This window comes from Betta splendens, chromosome 6 (genome assembly GCF_900634795.4).
Source record: "Betta splendens chromosome 6, fBetSpl5.4, whole genome shotgun sequence".
NCBI classification, from domain to species: Eukaryota; Metazoa; Chordata; class Actinopteri; order Anabantiformes; family Osphronemidae; genus Betta; species Betta splendens.
Genome location: NC_040886.2, coordinates 16961097 through 16982113, shown reverse-complemented (window position 1 = coordinate 16982113; position 21017 = coordinate 16961097). Strand labels below are relative to the sequence as shown.

At 44.9% G+C, this 21017-nt stretch overlaps 1 protein-coding gene across 9 annotated transcripts in view; it reads left to right on the top strand.

Moving 5' to 3' along the window:
- Positions 1 to 21017, top strand: part of cadps2 (Ca++-dependent secretion activator 2) — a 97887-nt gene that overhangs the window by 68240 nt on the left and 8630 nt on the right. For 2 of the 9 annotated variants that reach the window (XM_029153507.3, XM_055509619.1), the window contains exons 14-27: positions 729 to 830; positions 3219 to 3282; positions 3437 to 3560; positions 3870 to 3970; positions 7751 to 7907; positions 10742 to 10883; positions 11095 to 11214; positions 11781 to 11810; positions 13207 to 13362; positions 13475 to 13622; positions 15305 to 15319; positions 18171 to 18245; positions 18744 to 18827; positions 19003 to 19035. In XM_029153507.3, coding sequence (XP_029009340.1) covers positions 729 to 830; positions 3219 to 3282; positions 3437 to 3560; positions 3870 to 3970; positions 7751 to 7907; positions 10742 to 10883; positions 11095 to 11214; positions 11781 to 11810; positions 13207 to 13362; positions 13475 to 13622; positions 15305 to 15319; positions 18171 to 18245; positions 18744 to 18827; positions 19003 to 19035 — 1351 coding nt within the window. The remainder of the gene's footprint in view (positions 1 to 728; positions 831 to 3218; positions 3283 to 3436; positions 3561 to 3869; positions 3971 to 7750; positions 7908 to 10741; positions 10884 to 11094; positions 11215 to 11780; positions 11811 to 13206; positions 13363 to 13474; positions 13623 to 15304; positions 15320 to 18170; positions 18246 to 18743; positions 18828 to 19002; positions 19036 to 21017) is intronic. The other 7 variants (XM_055509618.1, XM_055509620.1, XM_029153496.3 and 4 more) reach the window with 6 other exon arrangements.

Sequence of the window (21017 nt, the reverse complement as noted above, 5' to 3'; positions counted from 1 at the left end):
AGCCGCACAGAAAGAGCCCAGAAAGTCAAGGCTGGTCGCTCTGGGTGCTGATTGCATTTTTTCCCCTTTTTTGCCAGAGTGCCTATTCAGACGAAGGCAAGAAGGGAATGAAAGCTTTATAAACATTAATGAAGAGCTCAACTAACAGTTTTTTCTTTGTTGACTCTCCTCCTGCCGGCTGCATGAGTTGTGGAGGAGGAAGAGGAGCCTGAGCAGCTCTCTGTTTGATTGGTTGACTTTGAGGTCAGGCTGAAGAATTTGGCAGCTTGATCAGTTAGTTTGGTGAAAACAAGCCAGTCAAACGTGCCAAAGCAAGAAAGAAACCAATGACTTAGAAGCACAAGCTGTTTTCCAGGGTTTACATTTTGGTTTTCCTTCAAGTGAAAAGACAAACGAGGATTCATGCAGTGACTTTACCTCTGTTTGCGCTTGATTTGTTGTTTTGCACCTTTCACTGTTTATGAAATGTCCTGATAACAAATCAAAATCCAGCAAGAATGACCATAATAAATAAAACAAGTTCAAGATGTGCAAAGATGTTTTTATTGAAATTAGCTCTCTCTGTGATGGGTCATCTGACACGATTACTGCCAAATATTCGCCTTCTACACAGACTCCAGAGGACCGTTGATGCAGGTTCATGCAGTGCTGTGAGACAGGACAGTGTTCTGCATGTGGCTGTTTGAATTTACTGTAACCTCACATTCCTGTGTGACCTCTCGCTTTAGGCCTGATGGGATGGGGACAGTGACCGTGGCGGAGAAGGAGCAGTTTGAGGCCATCAGGAGCCGCCTCATCGCTCTGCTGGAGAACCAGATCACACACTTTAGGTAGGGATTCACTGAAGCAACCAATTTGTTGAAGCTGCACTAGGCTTGTGGTGTGAAAGGTCAAAATTGTGCTAATGCTTCCAGGTTAAACCTTTAATTTGTTTTAAATAACTTGCTTAGATGAAACATGCACTTTGAGGACCACTTTCAAAGCACAGCTCTTCATGAGGCATTACAAGCTTTTAATGTGGGAGACGATGTAGGAACTTAATGCTGTTTTTACCTCCATAACAAAGCAAGGCAGTCTGGGTATTTTTAGCCCGGCCGACGGCACACAACAGGTGCTGGACATGCGTTGACTGCTTCTAAGGGGACCTCCCTGCATCTGCGTGCTGCTATTCAGCGTTTCCACCATCGTGTGAACACATTGTGAGCGCGGTGTGAAAGCGCCAGCTCCGAGACCTTGAGCAACACTTGTCTGAATGGACCTGTGCCATTAACTGTCCCGGAGCCTGGCCAGGGGCCTCCATCTGGCCCCAGCCAAAAGAAAAGGGGGGTGCGGGGGATTTGATCAGCAGGAGTCATTACTAACTCACCTCAACAAGAGGCTAATGCTGGTAAACAAAGGCCGAGACAATGCTGGGATTAGGCTAATGCCTCCAGACAAGAGCGGGATTTCCAGAGTTTGGTTTGGATTAAAGCGGAGTTCAGACACTCAGGATTCATGGAAGGTTATACATTTTAATAGATACAACTGTCACTTCTCTGCCTTGTATACATCACGAGGAACAGATTGATGGTAAATATGTAACGGAAGTTACTGCCATCACAGTAAAAAGAATTTATTTTCCGAACAGACTGACGAGTAACAACTAAGAAGTTTAAGAAACACTTATTCAGAATTCAGGTGATGAGACAGGTTCACAAAGGCGCCTCCAACCAATCGGTAGCCTGCAGCTTTCACACGTCAGCCTTTGTATCTCCTTTCTGTGGAACATCTGTGGAGGTTGAGTAGGTCAAGGTCTTCCACATGGAACTGGAGAAGCCGTGTTTTAAGAAGCTGGCATCCATCACGGTGATGGAAGGTGCAGCGTTCCCCAGACCAGGAATGCGGCAGGAGCGCAGTGGTTGGACGTCCGGCACACGTCTGGATCACCTTCACACGTCCCTGATGTGAAGGAGCGGTGACTGCAGCTCCAGCCCCACACGTCTCCTCCAACCGATGCCGATGCCACAGTCACAGTCAGACTCAAACGGAGTCGTGTGCAGGACTTCCCAGTGACCGGCGTCTGGGCTACAGAGTGACGGCTCTAGTGAGTGTGTTGGAGTGAAGTGACTGTTACACTGTTCTTCATTGAGCCGGCCCACACTACTTCCTTGACCCTGACTCAGTGCTGTGAGTGCCATCGATCGTTGCAGTAGCTCAGCGGTCAGAAACTGAACGTTATGCACCAAGTTTGGATCCTTAGACAGAAAGCTGCATGTTGAGATCCCTGGGGTTTCGTGGCCTTGATGCTTCTAGAGAACGTGATCATTGGCGTTGACAATTGACATTTTTGTAAATGCAGTTTTGTTTTCCAGACCCCTTTGTGTTCTGTGGAGCGCACCACACACTGTACGCTTCAGAACCTGAAGCATTTCGAACCTCACCTGCAACGCATGCGGAACTGAGACATCCTGCTTAAATATTCCAGTCTCTCGAATTGTGTGTCACCGATAAAAGTAAACTATTAAAGCCGTTTGTGAAGCTATAACACGAATATGTGTGGTATCTGTGGCTCCCAGCAGACTAAAATGATTTAATTGATCCAACCTGAATCAGTTAATTCTTTCTGCTTCCAATTTATTTTGTAATGGCAGGTTTTCACAAATTCATCCATCATAAATGTTCATTTATCGCAGTTTGTAAGACGCCTTTGAAATAAACGCATTATATTAGTCAAAGACAAGTCGTCCTTTTTCAACATATTCTGCTCTTTAATTAATTTAATTTAAAAAATCATCATGAACTTTTGACTTCACTTCAAACATGAACAAAACCTTCAAACATAGTCCTGTTGAAAATGATGTTTTAAACCCACTTTGTTTTTATTTTTCTGGATATATCAGTATGAAGCAACAGAACATCTGCCTGTGGGATTTTGTCAAAAGCTAAAATGGCTGACCTGTGTGACCACATGCCTTTTATTTATTAAGTACTGTTCACTTGTCAATTAGCAACATGAAACCTTCTGAACCGCCTCGTCTGCTCTCAGACGGAGCTGGAGGTGAGAAAAGCTTCCTTCATCAGTGTAATTAGATGAAAGGAGGCAGCCATCTGTTGACGATGACCCATGTCTATCTGCTGCTGCCTTCATCTTCCTATTCTTGTTGTTGTTCTGTTTTCCTGCACAGTTGTCCTTGAGATTGTTTCTAAATGTGACGCCCGCCCACATTTTGCATCTGTAGGTACTGCTTTCCCTTTGGACGACCAGATGGGGCCCTGAAGGCAACGCTCTCCTTGCAGGAACGGGTACAGCAGCACGTTTTAAAAACATCATATTTACCGTTGCTGCTTTTACTGTATCTGCTTTTGGGAAAATGCTGACTGTACCTGCTGACGTGTATGTGCTATGTTTTTCATTGTTACACGGCCTGAACCTTAAAGTTAGACGTTGGTGTTTCAGGTTTTGATGAAAGACATCACCACACCAGTCGCCCAGGAGGAGATGAAGAAGCTAGTGCGGCGGTGTTTACAAAATGCAGCTCAGATCAACTACAGTCAGCTGATGGAATACGCACAGATCAAGGGTAGGAGTTCAAGGCTACACTGTAGTTTGGAGAACATGCATCTCACTCCAGTTCTGTGTATCAAACTTTAGGCAAGCAGAGTTGTAATGTTTCCTTTTTTCTGTTTGCAAATAAACATTTTAACTCAACTGAGTGATTACAGGGTTCATCCTCTGGGGAGCACTACCAACTGGCTCTGAGCGATTAGGTTTAACCCTGAAACCAACATACTGTTCAAGAAGCAGAGGTTTATGGGAAACGTAGTGATGCCTGGGCATCTGCAGTGAATTTATTCTTCTGTGTGGTTGTCCCCTGTGGTTGAACCTTCAGTCGATGTCCAGGCAGCCCCAGAGAAAAGACTGGAGGACATGATGCGACTGGGAGAGCTATGCATCGAAGTCCTGCAGCAGAACGACGAGCATCACTCTGAGGTATTTGTTTCATTTTTTTCTTTCTTTTCTGAATCAGTCACACACGGGGCTACATGCACAGGATTCTGAGCCTGTAACATTCTATCAAGGTTCAACAGATGTTTGTGACTGATATGATCCCTTTGGACAAGCCTTCTAAATATTTAGCTGCATATGATGGGATATTGTGTCCACTCACTCACTCACTTGTGGCCACATATTTAGTAAACCTGTATCTAATCTAATCCAGTACATCAGCTCTGCCACTGAAGCTGTCAGAAAGGTGATAATTCTAGGTTTATATAGTTTATATGTTGCCATGATATGGATGTAGACGAATTGGTATACATTATATTAGGAAATAGTTTGTCCGCTCATTGTTTTTTAACACGGTGGCTAAATCATCTGCTAAACATTGCAGTAAATGCCATCGTCCTCTGTGGAGTGGGCCACACTATGCATGTGTACCTAATAAAGTGGCCAGTAAATAATACTAGAAATAATAATAAAACCTGTTGAGATAACGAGCATCAACTGAGTCTATGTATAACAACTGTAATGTGTTGTTTGTTATAAAAACAGCTTAACTCTAAAACTAATGCTCCTTTGAGTCTTCAGCAGAAACTCACTCGTCTTTTTTTTTCCTCCTGAGTGACACCACGAGTCACTTGATCATTTCATTAATATTCCTTGATCACCTTCCTCGGCAGCGCCCATCGTCTTCGCTTGGCAGCGCTCGCGCTGAAGTGGCAGATGACACTGCGAGCGGTGGTGTTGCGTTGACGTCCGCGGCGGCAGCGGCGCGGTCAGAGCGACGCCCACGGCCCATATGCGTGACTGTGTAAAACTGATCAATCATAGGTGTTGAAATGTGGCGCTTGGGCTGTCCTTAAATGGCAGCGTGGCGCTCAGGCATCTGTTTGAGTTATTAATAACGTGCCGTGCGCTGCTGCTGCCATGGCAACTGGTGGATCTTTGCTCCACGCTTCAGATGTAATGTTAACTACAAATTAGACACTTTTTGTCAGAGCACCGTCACAAGCTGTTACAGCTTAAATTTGGAGATTGATCATAATGCTTTACTCGGTTACTGTCGGCGTCTGCAACTTTTTCAGCATTTCATTACAAAGATGTTGTAGCGATGAGTAGCTGGACACGGATGTCTTCCCTTTGCACTGCTTTTACATAGCTTCACCACAGCGTAGTATATAATAATATATATAATAAGTGTGTGATAGTTTAATTGGTGGCCATCTGCCTTGACTACTGTAGTATCGAGAGTAAAATGGGTAACGAGAAGCAAATGGATAAAGTGATGAGGACTTCCTGTCCACCATGTTGATCACATGTCTTATGTTACAAATCTGTATCTCACAAATCCAGCAGCTACAAAACGGTCAAATGGTACATAAATGTAAAGAGGAATACTGAAACCAGTACAGGATATAAAACTATGCAGGATCTGAAGTCATGTTCTCACCATGAGAAGCCCCAGATGAGAACAGAGCAAATGGATGGTTGCTTGTTGGTCTGGCTCATTTCCTGTTGTCTCTCTCTTTCCTGTTTTTCGCCATGGGAAGGGACGAGAGGTAAGTTTCAGCCTCTGCTCATGTTTCTCTTCTATTCTGTGACTGTTGTCTGTAAATGAATGAGTGATGGCTTTTAAATCTGTCGGATCTGTTGGTGCTGCCCGTCTGGACACTTTTTTTTTTCTTCAGTTTATTTTGTTTCCTTTGGGGAAATGAAGATATTTGTGGGACTTTAAGACACAGGCAGAATATTTCTTATGAAGTTCGAACATCCAATATAAATCAGAATGAAGCTTCACGAACGCAGCACTTATCAGCCTTTTACAGACTTAATAGGAGGAAAACATTTGGAAGAATCGTGATAAGCTAGTGTCTATTTGTGGCTGTTGAGTATGATGGAACCTGAAGGTGAAGATGTTTATGAATCCAGTGGCCAAATGCTGAAAGCAGCACAGACAGTATATGCATGCTAACAAAGACCGTTAATGACCCCTCTGCTCCTATTAACTGCAGTATATGTATAATTATTTAGCTGTGAAAGCTGAAGGTCAGTGCAGCCGCAAACAGCAGGATCCACGGGTCAGATAGGATTAATAAGGTAAACCTTGAAGAAAGGGGCTGTGAAGATAATGGCTCTGCTCCTTTATGCTCCTTGTGGCTAACGAGAACGCCTTTTTACGAGGCTCCAAGTCAAATAAGAGTTTTATTTCTGCGTGGAAACGAGTACCTGCCTTCACAAGACTGTTCTTTTTCAGGTCATTTGTATATCATCCATAATGGAGGATTCTTGGTTTAACATCAGCGTCAAAATCTAAATCTGACAAAGCTGATAAAACATGATCTGAAGTGGCCATTAAACATAAGTGATGGTGGAAACAGTAAAGACTTCATGACTATGTCCTGGTTGGACCTGCACATCGTCCCTGTTGACCTTCTTTGTATATAACTGGTTTGGCTCAGCATTTCTGCTGGGAGGCCTGGGATCCGGCAAAAAAGCTCCTGTTCATTCATTACTGGGATAATATCTTTCCATTTGAAAATCCAGTTACATTTTCTTGCTTTATTCATTGAGCTGTTGGAAATGCTGGAAAAGGGAATCTGCAAATTCGCCCTCTAAGGATCATGAATGTTATCCACCCATCCAATAGTGAGATATAACATCAAACTCCATAGTGGGACTAAAATACGAGGACGCATCAAGTGTTGATCTTCCTTTATTTGTAAGTCAGTGTTTCAACAGTTCAACTAAAATTACAAGAATAAGTGAGATGTTGACCAGAATGTTTTTCTAAGTCCAAAAACACCTCCAGCTTTTCCAGTGTTCATCACCTTCATCTGTTTTGTTTGCTTGTTTGTTTGTACGTTTCTTTCTTCTCCTGCTTTGTTGTTGTTGTTGTGGTTGTTGTTGTTGTGTCTCTTCCCTAATTCCTTTTCTGCAGCTCGTCTCTTGCTTGACGCTTTGATAGCGGCGCCTATTTGCGAGCGGCTCCTATTGAAATCAGTGTCGTGAGAAGAAAGACTTGTGAATGTTGAGGAATTGCCTGGTTTAATGTCGTTTGTTGTGGGGAACAGGAACCTGAAAAGGCGAGTTTGAAAAGGCCCGACGAGTCCCTGAGGCCACAACTGCGAGGTGTTGGGGTGTCATCTCTCCTTTCTCCGTCTCACATCTCTGCCTTTTTGTTCTCCGCCGTGCACAAATACCAGCCTCAATGCATCAGCGTGCGATTCAAGGCTGGTTGCACTTTTCTCTCAGAGGTGCTTTAGCCATCAATAGCAGCGCTGACCTGAGCATGCCGACCTCTGTCCGCTGGAGAGCCACACAGGCTGGCTGCGCTTTAGACTCAACCGATCTGCATCACTTTCACACTCGCATCTTTGGGCTCTTTCCCTTCTTTTCATTTTAGCACAGCACCTGATACGTCACATCTGCCTCTGGTTATTTAGATTCCTGCAGTTTCTAACGGGTCATCGGTCGCATTCAGTTCAGGAAGATGAGGTCCTTAAAACATGAGACGCACAGTGAGCGGCTACACAGATAAACACAGCTGCGTCTTAAAGGTGCTGGGTTCTACTCATGTTGGCTTTTTGCAGGGATGTGGCGCCTTTGGGATCGTGCCCACCCAGCTTCCACTCTATGCAGGCGCTAGAACCACACCACTCGACTTCCCCCTTTTGTTTGGGTCATCTTCTATAAAAAGATATGTTCTTTGTGTAAATGTAGAACAGACGGCGGAGCAGCGTTCTGGTATCATGTGATCCTTCTTGTTCACAGGCTTTCTCCTGGTGGCCCGATGTGATGGCTGAACACGCGGAGAGCTTTCTGTGTCTGTACCAGGTCCACATGGACGGGGCTCTGCAGGTGCAGCCTGTAGACTCCTGGGACAGCTTCCCACTGTTCCAGCTACTCAACAACTTCCTGCGAACTGACCGTGAGTCCCACCTTCAAGATAAAAATAGTTTAAAAACTTTAATACAGATTTAAAAACAGACTCTAAATAGAAATCACAGAACCTCTTTCCTTACGTGTGGTTTGACTCATTGTTGTACATGTTCAACACGTTCGACATTAACGCTTTAACGTAACTTGAGTCATCGATCGTCTGAGTATGAAACACGGTGGAGTTTGTCATTTCCTGCTGCCTGTAATCACAGCTTCACTCTGCCAGTTTCTGTGGGCGCTGAACCAACATGTTTGTGCAGCTCTCACACACGCACGCATCTTCAAAATCTTTTCAAATTAAATTGTTTTTTTTTTATTTGGCGGGAAACCTGCTAAAACACAAGCAGGTTTCCTACAAGAGGTGAAATATCAGAACTAAAATTTAGAATTTGTGTTTTAGTTTAGTTAATTCACACGAAATCTTCTAAACCATCTTTACAATGAAACATATACCTGTGAAAGCCATAAAAAGATACTAGATTGTTGCAAAAACAAATTAGCACAAAGATTCACCTGCACAGGAAAAAATTACGATGAGTAGAAATAAGAATTGCTTTGCTGAACTGTTCGTCACCTCGCTGCCAACGCTCAGACAGATCTTCACTGATGCCTTCTCTTTTTTTCCATTCCTCGTCATTGCAAGACGGCAGCTTTTTGGGAGGAAGCGCTCCATACGGCGCGGCACATGGTCTCGCTGCTAAGAGCGCTAATTAACAGCGGTGACGTCAGAGGCAGCAGGGCTTGTTTAGAGAGGAGGTTAACAGCACCTTGCATGCGCAGCGAGAGAGGTAATTAACACGAGCGACAGAGAAAACTGTCGAGGTCGGACGAGGGACACAATGGGCTGCCAGCAGTGTGATTTCAGCGCGGCGTTGGCTAACCTGTCTACCTGTCAGCAGGTAGCAGACAGCAGCGTGTGTTAGCACAGTGTCAGCCTCCTCCTCTGGTTTAGTTAGTGGACACGAACCTGACTCTGCTGGAATTGTTTTTGTTCGCTTGTACAGTAATAATTGAAAGTCCGTTTGCTGTGAGCTGGAAGACTTAAAATTTTCTAGTTTGAAAACTTTTGTATTTGAATACAGTTTGGGTCTCATTCATCACAACGGCAGATCCATCAGCGCGTGCCTTAACTGCTTAATTGTACCATTAAAGTGTAGGTTCTCATTCTGCACAGCAAACACTGAACCAAACAGAGTCCACGTCCTGTTTTGTTGCTTCACCAACGATTTTCTACAGTAAATGGAGAAATGTGACCACGTGTCTTAACAAGGCCTCTAAAGCTGTTAGATGCTTTTATTCATTTATTGTCTTTATTCTGTTTTTCAGACTTTAAATCCACTAAAAACACCCTTGTTGTTCCTGGTCTCTGCTCTTTACACTGACCAGGTCGTGTTCATACTTAAACTTTGTGTTTCAGACATAAAAGTCAGTTTCTCCAGACGCTGATACGACAAACATCGCATTATTTATAATAAGAAAACATTTTTTGCACACTTGTTTTTCTGTGCTGTTCTATGTACTGTATCTCAAGGTCTTTGTGACGCAGGCGGAGAAGAACTCCAAAAATGAAAGCATTACAAAAATCAACATTGTCCTGTCGCTCGGAACATATTTTTCTCTTGTTCACTGCTTCTCATTGTTAACTCTTCACTCGACTGCTGGGGAAGAATCTCGCCATTTTGTTTCCTGTTTCCAGGCGCTCTGTCGCTTTCGGAGGCTTTGTCTCGGCGCCAGCGCAGATTTGGCGAGATGCAAGGCGTTATTTAATATGACTGATGCCAAAGTACCTCAAATACACTAACAGACAGGCAGTAGATAGACAGACAGCCCAAGGGCACCGTTGGGAACAAAAACCTCAGCGTTTCATTATGTGAGGAGCTCACAGATCTCTCTTTGCCACTCTTATCTTTATATCTTTTTTCTAATTACCATCCTAATGTCGTAATTATTCCAAGTGTCACAACATTAGCCGACTTGAATTGGTAACGAGGCGATAGACGCGGCTGCAGCACAGAACCAGGGAAAACTGAGTTTTGACTCGTTGCACAAATGAGGTTTTCCCTATTTGATAATTATGTCTAAAGTGAGAGGAAATAGATTTAAATCCAGTCAGATCCTTAATACTTGTCAGACAGATAACGCTGACAGTCATAAATAGAGTTCAGTCTTTGCTCCTCTAGACTGAAGCGATGGCTGGTCTTCATCAGACGTGTTTCGTAGACTTTTCGAGGATTTTCTTACAGTATCTCTCAGTTGTTCTGTATATTATTTAAATGCTCACTTGATTGTCAGCATGCGAAGGCGAGCGTTTGCGAATTAGTCGCTTTTCACTCTCTCGAGGGCAAAAAGGCTAGTGTTAATCATGGTGGAGCAGAGCGAGAAGAATTAAAACTAATGAAGTCCTGAGAGACCAGCGGCTCGCTCCTCACCCAGACTCTGTCTTTGTCTCTCCGTCAGTGAGGATTCATCGTGTTTTTCTAATGCAGGGTGTGTTCAGGGGCATGAGGGGCTGGACTCCACACACCTGTGCACAGGTCTCACACTTGACTTTTAGCTTAACACATGAATCTGACCTCATTTTGTGATCCTGTGTTCTCAAAGCTTCTTCAGGTCAGGACTTGGGCCCTTTTTAAGGACTTGAATATGGTTAATTTTATGGGCACGTTGTCATGTAATAGAAAAACACCCCTGAGCACTAAAATGTCATAACATGCGGCTTTGTTTTGCTCACGTGGAAATGCTGCCAGCACGTGCTTAGCTCAGCTTTTAAACTCGATCCTATGACCGTGAACCCTGACACCTCTTTGTCCATGTTTCAAACAGCTCAACTTTGCAATGGCATCTTCCACAAGCACCTGCAGAACCTGTTCGTCCCCCTGGTGGTGCGTTACATCGACCTGATGGAGTCGTCCATCGCCCAGTCCATCCACCGAGGCTTCGAGCAGGAGACCTGGCAGTCCGTCAAGTAAGGCTCCAGCAGCTCCTCACCTGTGACGTGAACTCCACACATGTGGTTTTCCTAAAGGCCCACTGTTACTGGACACAGCATATGTCTCTTCTGAGTGTGTTGCTGATAGAAACACCCGCTGCTTCTGCTGCTGCTGTCACTTTCTTCTCTTTCTTTCTTTTCCCCTCGTCCGCCTCGGTCTTTCTCTCCGCTGCCGATGACCCGGCAGGTCGCTAACTAACAACCTAGCAAACGTTCCTCTCCCCAAAGTGCCCAGCCTTCCGCTCACGCTGCCGCAGATGCCCAGTTTCTCAGCACCTGCCTGGATGGGTCCGCTGTGTGACAACACGTATGTACGGGTGTCGCTGTCGGGACGAGGGCTTCTCACACGACTCTTGATGTTCTGCCTCCAGCTCTTTGAATCAGCAGCACATTCATGCGTTCATTTCATCGTTTATTATTTCTATTTCCAACCTCTAGCATGTTTGTACTCATAGTTAAACATGTTCTAAAGGTAAAACCTCCGCTCCGCATGTCTCTGATCCATAACAGACTGGGGTCAGTCCCAAGGTGGAGCTGAAGAGTCGCTGTGGGTGAAGGCCTCTGTTCTGCATTTGTGGTGTAGTTATTGTCGTAGCCTCCTGGCGACGGTGGAGCCCTGCTCAGTCGCACCGCTGTGCTTTTCTTTGCTCTTCGTGTCCTGGTCTCTGAGGGCGAACTGAACACGCAGCGCTACAGTCCACTAAACTCACCAAGCCGCGTTCACAGCCGCGTTCACAGCCACTGTGACGCCGTGGCTCATTTGTGGCCAGAGCTCTGCCTGCAGTCGTCCCTCACAGACTCATTGTGAGTCCCTGTGTTGTGCATGTGAGGACGCTCAGTGCAATCACGCTTCACCTCAGCTTTCTGTTGCAGCCTGCAAGGAATCAATCTGCCTGACATCTTGTAAGTTGGGACATGTGTTTTAACACGCAGGGAGACACTTTCCCTTCAAACATGTTTGATAAACATATAGAACAACAAAATATAGGAGATGACGCTATGGACTGATTTTACTGCCTTCAGACACTTTATCACAACATTCATAGATGAATCCTGCTCATCTTTTGGTTTCCTGCATTTTAGATTTATTCAGAGTTTTTTTGTCCTTATCTGCAAAACAAACCTACATCAGCTACTTCAGGTGTTGTGGACTCACTGATTTTAGATTGGACATTAATTTGTCAGGCCTATTATTTAATTAAGATTCTAAATGACTGTAAAATGATCCATAATGGACGTTATGACTAGTGATGAGTGGGACATAGAGGAGTGAGTCGGTGCTGGCGGCCATGTTGGAGGTGGAGGTTTCTGGGGGGTCTCGGGAGGCCGTCCGAGTCCGTTTCTTAAAAAGGCTCTCCGTTCCGACTCCCCCAGCCTTTCCCACAACGCCGACCACACTGTTCTTCTAGCTCACTTCACTTGGCCCTTCTCGCTCCAGTGAAAAACGAGAGAGGGAAAAAAAGCTGGCACTTCATTAGCGAGCACAGACGGGCGAGTGGGATCGTCCTGTTCCCCGGGGAGCAGGGCGGAGCGCGCTCGGAGAAGAGCACCACTAATTAGACATGAGGGGGATAGCCACCGAGCGTTTAATTGCACCGCGGACTCAGCCCAAAGCGTTTATTCCTGTGCGCCACTTGTTAAGGTAACAGTCTTTTAAAGGCGAAGTGAGAGTAGTGAGGCAGTGAGTGGCACTTGTTTTAACCCCTCGGTGACCCCCGCCCCCCTCCTCCCTCCCGTGGCTGTCATTCTAGCCGTGCGCTGTACACTTGGATGTCGGTGGCGCGGAGTGTTGCCATGTGTTGCTGTGTAACCTGTGCGCAGGGGAGAAGGCGGGGAGACGTCCATCTGTCTGTGCTTCAGCCTGTGCTTCAGCCTGGTGCCATGTTACGGACTGGAACCTTTTAGATTTACCAAAACCTGAAGAATACACCAGAACCTGAGTGCACATACTCCTATGGCTGGTTATTTAAACTGTTTCATCCAACCAGTGCATAACAAGCACAAGAACATCAGGAACAGAGGAGTTTTCATTCACTAACAAACGCTTTAAGCCAGTTGCTACGAGGCTGCATTGTGAGGGAGGGTCTCTGTCTTAACTAAGACCAGGGACCATCCCGTCATCTGCAGTCATGGCAGCAAAGCATGATTAGCTAATGATAACAGATAAATGGATGTTTAAAACCTAACATTACTCTGTTACGCTTGAGGAAAATGGGTAAATAAATTACTACATGGATATTTGGTTCACATAACTGGAATCAAGTCCTGATGTTTCTCTGGATGCTGATCTTCTCCGCAGTAATGGCTCAGCCACGTCAGAGGATTTGTTCTGGAAGCTGGATGCTCTGCAGATGTTTGTGATGGACCTCCACTGGCCCGAGCCTGAGTTCGCCAAACACCTGGAGCAGAGACTCAAACTGATGGCCAGCGACATGATGGAGGCCTGCGTCAAGAGGTCAGAGGTCTCAGCCTGTCACACTTCACTTAAAGATTCAACCACCGCTAAATCCAAGAGAGTTTCACATCTGCAGTCGCCTACAGACTTGCTTTTCTACTTTGTCTCACAGAACTAAATCTGCATTTGACTCAAAAATGCAGAAGGCGAGTAAATCAACGGAATTCCGGGTGCCGCTCTCGGTCTGTACCATGTTTAATGTGCTGATGGACGCCAAGAAGCAGTGCTCCAAACTGTGCGTGCTGGACACCGGGCAGGAGGTGAGCTCACGGTCACATGACTGACCTCCTGACTCAAGGTTTCTGCCCTCAGCTTCCAAAGCTTCCAAAGCAGCTTTGGCGCAGAGGAAACCAGATGTGAGTGGTCAAACAGCGGATCCACAGAGGCTAATTACTGCCCAGCAGGCAGAGCTATGGACTTAAATTCTGACTAACGCATGTTGACGAGTAAAAGGTCTAAATTGACAGCAGATCTGCAGAGCAGCAGCAGATTTTGGCTGCGTGTGAACAGCGAACACAAACGGCCGCTCAGCCAGCGAGCGAGAACTGGTGGTTTGTTCAAAACTCTTTAGAGTCAACACAAATTGTGAATTCATTCAAATGCAGCAAGGCCACTGTCTGTTCTGCTGCAGTCGCTTCAAACACGCCTGTCTCCACAGGCGAAAACAAAAAAGATCTGCGGCTCAGCCTGTTCCACCTCCAGCTAATAATATTAGATTCATTTGAGTTCTTGAGCAAATGGAATACAAACTAGTTACAACACATACAGTGATACAGCATGAATGCATACACTGACAGACAAAAAGCAACCACTCCCCAATGGCAGCGTGTCAGTCTAAGCATCAGACTGGTCACTTAGCGCGGATGGATGTATTTTTCCATCCCACCATCAGCGCTCCGCGGAGTGAACGTGTGTCAGCTTCTAAAACCCTCAGACGTCCTTTTTATTTTCAGCATCACATCAAACGGGTCGAGTCAAACTGTCAGATCAGCCACTAAAACCGGACCGTTGCCCTCGGAGCATTCAGCAGATGGGTTCAGGTGTTGTTGTGTTCACTTGAAGCGGCCCAGTGCTCAACGCCAGCTGGTAAATGGAGGACTGTAAAGCCTGTGTGAGGTGGCAGCCTTGGCTTCTCGGGGAGCGAAACCCTTGGCCGTCGGCAGGCTTGACAGAGAGCTAAGTTCGCTGTTCTCTTAACCTTGAGCTCACTCTCGTCTCCGACTTCCACCGAGATGCTGCCGCTCCTCTGCACCGCAGTCTGTCCATTTATTCCTGTAGAAACGCAGCACCTGCCTGCAGACAGACCGTCATGGCCTGTTGTACTTCAGTGTCCGTCTTTATTTCTTTCAAGTGAATTTGATGCAAAGAAGCAAAACAGGAAAGGGAAAAAAACAAAGGCGAGTCACGCGGTTGAAGCTGTGAACAGATTGTCTGAACGCGAGCATTCAGCAAGAACATCTTTCAGCCCAAAAACTCCAGCGTCTGAATAACCTTGACGATTCAACATTTAGATTGTGATTGTAGAAGAAGTCGTTCCGAGGAGGTTTCAAAGGCGCAAAAGCTTTTACAACCGTCCGCTTTTTGCTGGTCTTCTTTTATAGACAATAATAGGAGATGCATTAAGACCCACACATTCTGAATACGACGACTGGATTTTGCAAAGTCTGACAATTACTGTTTCTCACTCGGTGTCACAATGAAACGTTGTGTGGCTTTTAAGATAAAATGCCTTTTTCAAGGTCAAATCGGTGATGGAAAAACTGGTAAAGTTACTGAAGATATTTTGTAATTACTTCTGTGAATCAACTTTCTAGAGAATCGTTGGGGTTGTATTCCCTGAACTTGTGAAGTTAAAAGAAGTTGTGATGTGCTGCTGACGGTGTCTGCCTTCTTCTCTCTGTCTCATGTCCATGTGTCCTCCACATCATTGTTTGAATTCCAGGCTGACAAACAATGGGTAAGTCCCTCCATCGCCTCCATCCTCTGTTTGTTTTTCACGTGTCTCCACATAATCTACATGATGTGAATCAAACATCACCGCTCATCAAAGTTCTGCAGAAGATTTGGATTTAGAGGCGTGGCTGTGTAGTTAGAGCCATTCTGGATTAATTACGTCCGAGTTCTGATTCCAGATTAGTTAAAGAAGCAGTGTTATCTCGCGCGGAGTCAGCTAACGGCTAATGTTAGCGCTGTGTAAGTGTGCGGTGCAGCACGGCTCTTTATTCAGCGCTGACTCGTGAATCCCTCTGAAATCTGGGTCAGCGCTTCAGCAGTGGGCTGCACCGACAGCGGCTCCGTGGCCGGCGGCGGCGCTGAACGCTGCCTCTCGACGCTGCAGCGTCCTTGACAACGAGCAGACACACACTTTCCTCTCAGGTTGTTCAGGCACATGCAGCAAACAAAAGAGCTCTCTGCTGCTGCTGCTGCTGCTTCTTGCCTGTTGCTTTCAGAGGTTGACATGTTCTTTTGTAGCGAGCTGGTGTGAAACTTGTCTGCCCGCGCATAGTTGGAGTAATATGAATACTAGAGTACAACGGAAAGCACATTAAGTTCACTTCAGATATTTATTGTCCCAGAAGGAGAAATCTGTTTAGCTGCAATAAAAGTGCTGATACTGTGCAGAGGCTGAGTGCATATGATAACAGGGATAATGTGCACGGAGAAAAGATACAATCTATAATAAAATATAAATACAGTCAACTTCACTTTCACCGAATTTTTGTATACTGTACATTTGGATCTTGGTCTTTGAACATTGTAGGACAGCAGTGACGTGTGATTCATGTTAGATTTTCATTTTATTCCTTGTGTGCAGATCTGCACATAAGTCATGTCTGTGCTCCTTCACACACTCATCAGAAGCGCTCAGATGTTTGCACCCGACGCGGTCGAGGATGAAGACGCGTCTCCTCTTCCTCGCCGCAGCTTTCATTGTGTGCTGGGTCTGTTTTTAGAAGGATGCTCCCCACCTGCCACGTCTTCATTCACAGCCCACACTCTGCTTTAGTGTAGGGCTGAATTTGTTTTGCCTCAGCGCTGTAGCTAACGTGTTACATCTCAGTATTTATCAGTGAGTGTCTGAATACAGTAACATTCACGTTTGGCCTTGATGCTTTTCTAATTAACACTGACTGTACAGCACATATCGCCTTCATCCAGCGCAGGAAATGTGTGGAAGAAAAAGTTTTCCTGATCTGAGTTTAGCATTTGTAACTTTTCTTAATGTTTCCTTGTCCTCGTTGAATTCTGCTTTCAGCATTCTGACTTTCTACAACTGTGGTTTTGTTGATTCCTGTGAATGTTCAGTGAATGAAGGCAGCTGACCTCTGACCTCTGACCCACAGTCTGTGCTCCTGAAGAGACATCAGTCTGAACTTGATCCAGACCTTTGGTGTCTTTAAGTGTCAACCTACTGTCAAACAATGGTCCATTTTTTATTTGTCCCTCCTCTTGTTTCCCCTCTTTGCTTTTGGGGGAACCCACTGTCAGACTCCTGGAGATCAACTGGAAGCGAGCAGGCAGCTCGTGAAGAATCTGCACTTGACAGTTTTAGTCATGATGAAAAACTCCTGCTGAATTAATGAATGCTGGTTTTACAGAGCCTGTGTTGATCTACTAAAATTGTTGAAATTGCTAATTTGTCTGTGGCTGTGTTGTTGCCGCAGTCATTTTAAATAGCATTTAGGGAGGTTGTGTTGAAAACGCGACCCAGCTCAGAATCTAAAACATCTCTGCGCTGAAGTCGCAGCTCAACGACCAGATAAATGTTTTTAAAAGCAGCCATTGTTCTTTTGAGTTTGGCTGTGCATATGGCAAAGACCAGACAATTTCTTCTCCTCCTCTCTGCTTTTGTGGAAAGGAGGAGGCCAAAGCCGCGGTGTTAATTGAGGCAAGAAGAGAAAAAGCGAAAGCCTCTCAAGATTGTCCAAAAGGATTGGGCGTGCAAAGAGCTGCCATTTTGTGGACCTGTGGAGGGGAAAAATACAAAATTAGGGCTGTTGGCGGTGACCTCCCTGGACCCTCAATTTGTCAGCGATCTGCACGCTTTGTTGATTGAAATTTTTAATTTGGGTGTTCTTTAGACGGCCAGTGAAAGGGCATTGTCGCCAAGAGATGAACTCCCCTGCTGCTGCCGGCATTCAGCGCTTAGCCCCTGCCTTTTTTTCTCTCCTCCCTTCAAGGGAAAAGGTGCCATGAATATGTTTTTTTTTTTAGGGGGGGTGCAAACGAGACGTGAAATGGCGGATTAATTGAATCTTGTGTGAGCCTTTGGTCCTCGCAGCTGGACCGGTGCTTTAGAGAAATACAAGGCTGCTCTAATTGTAGGGAGACGCACAAAAAGTATCCTTCAGATTCCTTCGCTTTTCCAGCGCCAACGGGAATGTCATTCAGCCGCATAATGGTCCTATTAGCTGCTTAACTCAGCTGCGTTACACGGATGGGAAGGTTTTTCACGCCTCGCCGTGTCAGGAGGTGTGTGTGTGTGTGTGTGTGTGTGTGTGTGTGTGTGTGTGTGTGTGTGTGTGTGTGTGTGTGTGTGTGTGTGTGTGTGTGTGTGTGTGTGTGTGTGTGTGTGTGTGTGTGTGTGTGTGTGTGTGTGTGTGTGTGTGGAATCGATGTTCATACTGAGTGTTGTAGGTCTCTCCTTTCTGTCTCTTACAGCACAAACAATACTGTTGTTCAGTATCACGGAGGCGAGGAGTCATTTTTCGCCTTTGTGTCCTGTCAGTTTTCTGAAAATAATAATTGCTTTTTATCCTCTCTCCCCGTCTCCTGCTCACCTCCGTCTCTCTCTCCCACCCCGGCAGCAACAGTACCACTCCAAAATCGACGTCCTAATTGACGAGGCATTCAAAGAAATGATTTCCTCCCTTGTTTCAAAGGTACATTTTTTAATCCTATCTTGAAACCTTCTCACACAATTATTGTTTTATATTTTTAATATAAAATAGCATAATGATTTTCTGTTTTCATTTGTAATCAGTGATGAATTAAACATTTTTTCTTTTTAATACTAAAACTTGTTCCTTTTATTCAGCAGTATTAAACTGTAATTTTTTTCCATTTAACCCATTTTTAATTCATTAGAATAGAAAATTATGTTTTGTGAAGGATTTGGGTTTTTTCTCTTCTAAAACAGCCTCTGGACCACAGCCAATATTTTACTCAGGTTATGTTGAAACAAGTCAGAAGCTGAAGTCTGAATTTTTTTATTATTTTTTTATCTGATACTATTATTTTGCTTATACTGCTTTTTGCTTTTCTTAATTAAATTCTACCGCGACGTCATGGATCATCAGAACAGGGGACAATGTTTGCAGGATGAAAAGTTTTTCCAAACTTTACATGAAGGTGAAGTGACGTCTTTCCTCCGTCTGCAGTTCGCCGGGGTTTTAGACGGCATCCTGTCCAAGCTCTCGAGATACGATGAAGGGACATTCTTCTCTTCAATCCTCTCTTTCACAGTGAGTAGCCGTGTTTTTGTTCCCGGAAACAGAGCGCGCTGAGCTGTTTCTTTCACAGCTCGCAGAGGCAAGCTGTTATTTGCTGGAAACCAGATCTTCCCAGCTGAACTTGAGTGTCATTCTTCTCTCTCTCCTCCTCCTTCCTCTGCTGCTGCCCACCCCCGCCTCCCGAAAGGTGAAAGCAGCTGCCAAATATGTGGAAGTCCCTGTGAGTCTGTTGATCTGCTGTTTTGTTATTCGCCTTGTCCATCACGCTCGCTCTCCATACTTCTGTTTCCATCTGCATCCAGAAAGTTTTGGATGGAAATAAAGCAGCGTAGACATGCAAAGCCTCCACTCTTTGCATACAGTCATATTTTAGTTTGTCATCACACCACATTAAACATGTGTGAACAATAAATAAGCTTTTTACTCCAAAACTCTTTGGAACTCCACAGTCAAAGCTCTCAGAAGAGCCACATTCATTGCACTTCTGTCTTTGGAGACATGTTTTGCTAAAGCGCCGTGTGTGAGTGGCGTCTGAGGGTCGGGCAGGTTAATCTGAACAGAGTGTGGAGGTGAAGGAGGAGGAGATGCCGCCGTGTGCGGAGCAGGAGTAACGGTGTTAGAGCGATGAGGCGTCGACACGTGGAGCAAAGAGCCTCAGTCTGAGCGCTCTCGAAGACGAGCGACCCCTCGTTAGCGGAACAGATTAACGGCTCAGAATTAACAAAGAACAATTCCTCTGTGATTTGAGCTTTTCTTCTTTTTTCTTTTTTTTTTAATTTCACATCTCTTAAACATTAGTTTTGGCAGTTTTTAAACACTTCCGGAGGGAATAAAGACATTTGAAACTCAGTTTTTCCAAACCTCTCAGGACTCATAAAAACACAATAGAGAGTTTCACTCAAAAGAATATTTGCCATTTAAAAAAAGCAGTCTGTTAATTTTCTTCCTCTCTGAATTCTTTCAGTCATTCAGTGTTTCTGCCATTAAAAATACTATACTTGTATTTGATACTTTTGCTGTTTCTAAAGGTGAATAAAACAAATATTTAGTTCACACGTTTACCTGTAGCTTTGCTCTAAATTCTAGACGTTTTTTTTTAGTTTTAAAATATAAATTTCATGATTTATGTCAGAGGAGAATCAGTCGGTCCCATAATATTAACTGGACCGGTCCAAAGAACACAAGACAAGCCTCCAGTTTGAGAATCGACCCATGGATCATTAGTCGGTCTCCTGGTTGATTTTGAGCATACTGGTAAATATTATTAAAGCTAAATCCTCAGCACTTCCTCAACACGTTGGACTGCGTCAGTGCGATCAGGTCTCAGTCATGAGTTAGAGCTGTTTATTAAGGTGAAACAACCAAGGCTGCTACATAGAGTCTGTTCCGCGTGAGAACACAAGCTGATGAAGGCATTCATATTGGAACCTTGGTTATGGCTCCTCATTGAAATGCTCACGCTGTAAAACACTGTCTTATTAAACGCATTCCACACTTTAACTGACACCACCCCTCACGCAGAAAAAAATAAAAACCTCCACCTCTCTGTTCAGCCTTAATAAACATCTGCTTATTCCTTAAATGGCTGAGAAGCAACAAAGTTTCCGGTCGTCATTGTTTTAGCCGGCGCGTTAACTGGAGCCGTGAACTCTTACCTTGGGACATGAATAGCATATGTGAAATGATCAGAGCTGTATGAAGGCGCGTGTCTTAATTCAATGCAGTCAAATGTTTTTCAGGAAGTCTTTTTTTTCTGAAACGTTCTTTACGTTGACAGCAGTTGTGGGAATGTCTTGTACACAGACACTGAACAGCTGATGTGAAACGCTGCAGCACAGCCTCACATCACCTCCCTAATCCCCTGCCCCACCACGGTGTGTCCCACGTATCCCATCATGCTCTCTGGTTCCCAGCCAGACTTCCTACTCCCCTGAAAATTATAATGTAACCGCTACCTCGGCCTTTGGGTCCTTTGTGTGGAGGGAACCTGACGCAGGTAAGCCTCTTTTCCAGGTGGGATGGGGTTGTGTGTGTGTGTGTGGGGGGGGGGGGGGGGTGAAGCCGTGTCAGCTGCTTCACTGGACAGCTTGTCACGAAGATGACAACCCCCTCCAGTGTTTAGTTTTTCCCACTTGAATGAATGTAAGGAAGTAATAAAAAAGAACAGTTACAGGATTTTGCACAGATCAAAGTAGCTTCAAT